Consider the following 7,318-nt stretch of genomic DNA (forward strand, 5'->3'; position numbering starts at 1 on the left):
ACAAGTGTCAAAATATTGCCTTGAGCTGCTCTGATTTAAGTCATTTTTATCACTGTATGGCCCCAAAATATTCTTGCTAGGGAAGATGTTGATACACAGCATCTTTTTAATGTTTTTGAATTTTTTTTCCCTAAAGGAAGTCCTCAAAAGATGTTCCTCAGGTGTAATGAGTAGTTTCTGATTATTTAAACTAATACCATATAATTCAACTTTTTACTTACTATGCTGATGCTACTCAGTTTATTTTTGGATAAGTGAAACTATCAGTTGCCAAAAGGCAATTAAAATAAAAACAAACTCAAAGAGAAGACTTTAGAGAATTTTTAGCAGACAGCTGCTTAAGGTTGATATATTGCCCAGCTCTCCTGCAACAACTTCTTCCTATAGAAGAAAAGAAATCTAGTTAGATGTTCATTACACATGAGATTTCAATATAGAATTTTCTTCAGTATGTGTATCAGAAGGGTAGCTGTGTTAGTCTGGATCTGTAAAATCAGCAGAGAGTCCTGTGGCACCTTATAGACTAACAGATGTATTGGAGCATGAGCTTTCCTGGGTGAAGACCCACTTCGTCGGTCCGAAGGTGCCACAGGACTCTTTGCTGCTGCTTCAGTACATGGTGTTCTTATCCCTTCCCAAACTACCATAGTTATTCTCCATCATATGTGGGAAGTAAAGATGGACTTGAGAACTGGGTAACTAAGTCCAGCACACATTTAAAAATAACAATCTAGTTTTCCAATTCTGTACCCCTCCTCCCAAACAATCACAAATATGCCAAACTGAAGTTGAAGACACTTATGTAAAATTAATTACATTTGAGGCGTATCTTGGTATGCTCTCCTCTTCCCAAATGTGTGCCTGGGATAGGGGGAACTTGTACAGGCTCAAAATAGGCATTAGGATCCTACACAAGTGTCCAGGCTGCCTTGCTTGCCAGTCCACCCCTATGGCTTCTTCTGATCCCTGGCTGTAAACTGGACTCCAGCTCTGGCATCCTAATTTCCTGCTGCCTACATCTATGGAACATGGCAGAGAACTGCACTGTAACTCAAATAACTTGCCTTTGAAGAGAGCAAGAGGCAGTACAGGCAGGTTCTACAGGACAGAGGTGGGGAAATAATACTGGTCATCTGCATGCAGCAAAATGTCAAATTCGGTGCAGAAATGCTCAATTCTTTGGAAAAATGCCAATTTGCATAGCCTTGATAGCAAGAGTCCATAGGGTTTTGAAATGAATGGGGGAAATTAATTCCTCTAATTGTATCAGGTGCTAAGCAGGCAGGTGACACTGCATTGGTTATACTTAGTTCATATTTTCAAGGTTCTCTCTGTTCTCGTAATTTAAATGCTGAGATTCTGGAGCACAACTCCAGAATCTCAGCATCCAACTCCACAGCCAGTGAATTTGCTGCATTGAATACACAGAGCCCTGATTAAAATGTTGGTCCAAACCACACAAATTTTATTGGCTCAGTTGCTGGTGTATTGGTTGTTCTAATCTTTTTAAAAAGGAAAAAAAAATAAATTACCAGGCTTCCTATAAAATACAGTAGTAGTTTTAACTAGATAATACTGAGGCTTTATATACATGTATTGACTGAGTATACCACCCTCTATGGTTAATTATAACTGAAAGGTTTATCACTGCAGTCAAACACAGATGCTTCTGTGTACAGGTGGAGGTTACCAGCACTACTCTGTATCCCCAGAATATTCATCCAAGCTGCAGATAGTTATTCTGATCAATTTCCTGTGGTATTGATTTGATATTTGGGATATTTTCCCAAATAGAAATGTCAGCTGGTTTTAAAAAAAACCCAACAACAATTAATGCAAGTGTCATTTCCACATACAGCTTTCAAGGAGACTGCTTTCAGAAATGACAAGAAAATCACTGCTGCTCTGCAGTTGCTACAAATACTCTTTAGAGCGAATAGTGGCACCAGTAGCAAAATATCTGATCTACTCATGGAAATATGATCACTTTTTCAGAACTAACTGTGAACTTTTTTGCTAGTGCTCCCCAGGATACTCCATAAACTAGAACATTATATTTTTAAACTTTTCCCCAGTCTATCACTACTTATTTATTATGATCCATCTCACAGGGAAAACTAAATGTAATCCAATCACTTCTAGTTTAAATTTGACTTTCTAGTGACATTTTTATTTTTTAACATAATTAAAGGGTATGAACATAAGGTGATGAGTGCCTGATATTCAAACTGAAGTCAAGTAGCTGTGACTATTGAGTACTTTGTAGATTTAAGACCTGATTTAAAAAGGAATATTCAAAAGCATAACGATATTTTTAGAAACCGCTTAATACAAAATTCATGCAATTACAATTAGCTACAAATCTCTCTTCCCCATAAAGCCAAAGGGTAAAAATGTCACTTTACTTACACTTCTTTCTTGAATATTTCCAGTGTGATAGTTGCATCTTCTTCATAAGGCAAATCCTGAGTACTTAACCCCAAGCTTTTAAGAGCTACAAAGGTTTTTAAAAAAGAGAATCCTTTTAAACTTTGCAATGCAAACCTACAGAAGTCTAGTTTTACATCCAAAAATTCTGGCCCAGTGCTGCTGCCATCCTAGAGCTGCTCCGGGTAAGCAGTGCTGGGCTGGAGCCTGCACCCCAACCTCCTACCCCGAGTCCCTGCCGCACTCCTCCTGCACCTCACACTCCTGCCACACCCTGCACACCTTCTGCATCCCGACAACCCCCTGCCCTGAGCCCCCTCTGACCCAGCCCTACATTCATGGCGCTGTATGGAATTCCCCCCCTGCCCCCGAGATGTGGCCCTCAGGCCAAAACATTTGCCCACCCCTATCTGGCTAGTAAACGAAATATAACTTTTAAAGTTGCCAGTTCTACTGTAGATTATTTTTAGATCTTATTGGTCAAATATTGTGTACAAGAGCTTGCGGGGGAGGGGAGAGGAAGCAGAGGGGTGTCTCATTTTGCATAATAAAAAAAGTTTTGCAACAAGTAAATTGTTTTTCTATCAATGCTAAATTCTGATGGGTTGAGAAATTTCTTTAATGAAACTCTCACATTCTTTTGAGCAACAACTTGCATATTATAGCTTAAATGTTCTCTGCTGTATTAAAGTTCTCTGCTGTAAATAAATAAAAAATCCATCTTAATTAAAAAATGCTAAGTAAGGAAGACAAACCTCCTGTGTACTGCACTAAGTTTATATAGCCTTGACTTGTTGTGTCCAGCATTTCAAACATAGCATCCAAATTTGATTCATCCACAAGATAAGGATATTCCACATCAGTTAGTTTTGCAAACTTCACTCTTTCCAGTGCATGTATCAAAAACTCTCTTGGTCTTTCTGTAAAGGAATAAAGTTAACAAATCTTGTTGCTAGTATACATTTTTTAAACTGGGTTTACTAATTCTTACCATTAAATGCAAAAACAGTGAACCACAGTACAGTAGGATTAATTCTGTTTTTACCTCTACTGCACTAGCAGTGTAATTTTACATTTATGTTTACACTTGTGTATATTCAGTGATCTAGTTATCAGTTAGTTCTTCAGCCATATAATTAATGCAAAATATTCTAGAAATATTAAGTTTGACAATCTCAAGGAAATACAAATTATGGCAAAACCATTGTACTGTGAATCTGACATGAGACTTGAACTTGCCTGATGGTGCACAATGCTAACAGAATAGGAAGGGACTGCTGTACTGTTAAAGGTTATCTTCCATTGGTTGCTGTGTTAAATTATAACCAGGAGAGATTGCACTTTTTAAGATGCAGTAGCAGTTAATGAAATGGGTGAGGAACAAACAAGTGTTCATATACTATACTGCTGAATGATCTAGATTAATTACCTATAAATAAACCAACTGCTGGTTGTCAACCACTGTTCCACCTCTCAGTAGAACAGATTCTAATATCCAAGGCTCATGTGAGCAATTGGGGTGAGTGTGTTAGCTGCCACATTTGATTGAAGGCCCTGAATTTAATGCATTACATTGTAAAATTCTTTGACACCTTGATTGAAATCCTGGCCCCAATGAAGTCCATGGCAAAAAATTCCCATTTATGTTCAGTGGGGCCAAATTTTCACCATTTGAGTATAAAAAGGTGTTACATTACTTTACATACTAAATAGAATTTGATTTTAACAGTTGGCTATAGACTATATTAGCTTTAGCACTAGAAAGATATGGCTATTTGTATTTTGTATACACACCAGCAACTAAGAAAAGAAAAAAGTTTTGAAATATTTAACTATCAGTCACTTCATTCTGAAGCTTACTTTGTTACTTTATAAACATATACTGACTGTCCCCTAGAGCAGGGGTGGCCAGACTACAGCCCATGGGACTGCCACCTGTGGGCCCCCCGCTGCTCCTGGAAGCGGCTGGCACTACCTCCCAGTGGCCCCTGGGGGTCACAGGGGCCTCTGTGTAGTACCTTCACCTGCAGGCACTGGCCCACCCCCGCCCCCACAGCTCCCATTGGCTGGAATGGGGAGGCAGGGCCAATGGGAGCTTTGGGGGAGTTACCTGCAGGCAAGGGCAGCATGCAGAGCCCTCTTTCCTCCTCCCCCCCTTGCAGGAGCCACAGGGACAAGTGGAGTGGTAGAGTGGGGGGCCAGGGAGCCTGTCCTAGCCCTGCTGTGTGCTGCTGTCACCCCTGAGCCCTTCTAGGTAAGCAGCGTCAGGCTGGAGCCTGCACCCTTGTCACAGATAGCCTAAGGGTTATTGTCTCTTTCACTGTAAAGGTTAACAAACAGTGACCTGCAACACCTGACCAGAGGACCAATCAGGAAACAAGATACTTTCAAATCTCGGTGGAGGGAAGCCTTTTTTGTGGTTTTTGGGTTTTGCTTTGTTCTCTCTGGGTCCTGAAAGGACTAGACGTGCAACCAGGTTCCTTGCAATCTCTTCTGCTACAGCTCTTATATATTCAGAATAGTGATATAAGTAGAAAGGCGGTTATAGTCTTTTAATGGTTTTCTGTGATGCAAATGTGGTAGTTTGCTGCAAGTATTTTAACAATTGTATTTTGCTGGGGGGAGGCTTTTTCCACTGGGTGTCATATAAGCTGAAAAGATCCCTGAAATACATCTTGTATTTAGAGGATTTCTAGTTTTTTCTTTATAAAAACTTCCTTTTAAAATACCTAATTGATTCCTTTCTTCTCTGGTTTTCAGGCTAAGGTATTGAGTCGTACTCACACTAAGGGATTGGGAGAGAGAGAGAGAGAGGAGGGTAAGAGTGGAAGCCCTGTGTTTTAAGATTCAGGGAGCTTTGGAATCACTAGTACTCAATTCAGGTAACCCAGGGAGGGAAAGCAGAGGAGAGGCACTGGTGAGGGAAAGAGTTTACTTTCCTTGTGTTAGGATCCAGGGGGTCTGGATCTTGGGGGTCCCCAGGGAAGGTTTTGGGGAGATCAGAGTTTATCAGGCACTCAGAGTCCTGATTGGTGGCAGCGTATCAGATCTAAGCTGGTAATTAAGCTTAGAGGAATTCATGGTAGTACCTCATTTTTTTGGACTCTAAGGTTTAGATTGGGGAAAGAATACTATGACAACCCTGAATCCCTGCTGCCTCCCAACCTCCTCCCGTGAGCTCCTTCATACACCCCACACCCTTCCTGTGCCTCAAGCCCCTTGTTGCACACCGTACCCCTTCCCATACACCGCACTCCAACCCCCAGCCCTACATTCATGGCCCTGTTTGCAATTCCCCCACCTAGATATGGCCCTCAGGCCAAAAAGTTTGCCCACCCCTGCCCTAGAGCCTTGCAAAGGGGCAGGGGGCCAAACTGCTGGCTTATAACCAAGGCCTTATGTATGCTTTATGGCACATTAGACCTAAGTTACATGCCAAAGCCCTCAGAATTATTTAACTGCAAAATACTGAATTCTGCAGCAAAGTGAATGACTTTATAAGCACTTAACCTTCAGTTTTAATGAAGTAATTATAAAAAAGAATTGAAAATGTATCACTACTGTCTATAATAAAATTTGAAACATATCAGATTCCTGCATAACTCAGGCATGACAGTCTTTGGAAAAATTATAATGTACATGTAATAAGTTCTTCTCTCAATTAAATGGTATCTTAAATTGCCCATTAATGATTCTTGTTAAATTTACAGCTAAGGTACTAGTATCTTAGAGGAAGTAATGCAATTAAAAAAATCATTTACAATAGTTTAAAGAAATTGTGTGGAACCTTAAATCTGCTAAGGGTATGGCTGCACTTCACACCACTTGTGGCAGCATGTAGACGGGTTAGCAACCTTTCAGAAGTGGTGTGCTGAGTCTTCATGTATTCACTCTGATTTAAGGTTGTGTGTGACAAACACATTTTAATGTTTTTAGAAGGTGTCTTTCTATATGTCTATAATATATAACTAAACTATTGTTGTATGTATAGTAACTAATGTTTTTAAAATGTTTAAGAAGCTTCATTTAAAATTAAATTAAAACGCAGAGCTCTCCAGACCAGCGGCCAGGACCTGGGCAGCGTTAGTGACACTGAAAAATCATCTCATGTGCCACCTTTGGCACGCATGCCATAGGTTACCTACCCCTGACCTAGACTATATGGAGTTACATGCCACAAGAAGAAGCAAGTTGCATCCATACTGTAGCGTGTAGCTACATGCAGCAGTGAAAGGTTCATGCAGAGGGGAGGCAATGGGGAAAGGCATCAGCTTAGTACCTGGGCTATTAGCTAGGTTTAGAGCAATTGTATAAATATTATTCAGCCTTTAGGATGAAGAATGGAATTTATGGTTAATTACAGTCTCGTGATATCCTGCATCAACAACTGATAAACATCCACTAGGCTGGATGCAGTCAAATAATGTACAACAAATCACACTGACCAACTACTTGCATGTGGACAAGCACGGGCTAGTCATTTTCACAGTAGTTTCATTATAGTTCTGCCTGGGGGCCCCACCTAAGGCCCCCCCCCCCATGGTGCTAGGTGCTGTACAACTGAATAATACAATGCCATTTGCCTAGAAATCTATGCGTACGACAAGCTGCAACCAGAGGCGGCAGGTTATATACATTTTGCGGTGCCGGTCCAGGAATATTCAGGGCCTAGGTGCCCCTGCCCAGCAATAATTGGGGCTGGGTCTCTCCCCCGCCGCTGCCTGGATGGGGCCCGCGGCCGCTGCAGGCCCTCTCCCGCCGCGTGGAGGCAAGGTCCCACCTCACGCTGCCACCCTCCGCATGTGTGTCCCCTCTCCCAGCACAAGCTCCTGCCTGACAAAAAGGAGTGCGCACCGCTGCCCTGCTCCTCATGCTGTGGGAGCAGAGCATT

The 7,318-nt window shown here is 41.4% G+C and overlaps 1 protein-coding gene across 1 annotated transcript; it reads right to left on the bottom strand.

Annotated features, from left to right (window-relative positions):
• Nucleotides 1–245: 245 nt before the first annotated feature.
• EFCAB10 (EF-hand calcium binding domain 10) lies at nucleotides 246–3,360 on the bottom strand (the record flags this gene model as incomplete). The annotated part of the gene is made up of 3 exons (XM_032787338.2): nucleotides 246–381; nucleotides 2,410–2,494; nucleotides 3,183–3,360. Coding segments are annotated over 3 exons (306 nt in total), but the record flags the coding sequence as incomplete, so codon positions are not given.
• Between the last annotated feature and the right edge of the window lie 3,958 nt (nucleotides 3,361–7,318).

The sequence above is a fragment of the Chelonoidis abingdonii genome, chromosome 1 (genome assembly GCF_003597395.2).
Source record: "Chelonoidis abingdonii isolate Lonesome George chromosome 1, CheloAbing_2.0, whole genome shotgun sequence".
Lineage (NCBI taxonomy): Eukaryota > Metazoa > Chordata > Testudines > Testudinidae > Chelonoidis > Chelonoidis abingdonii.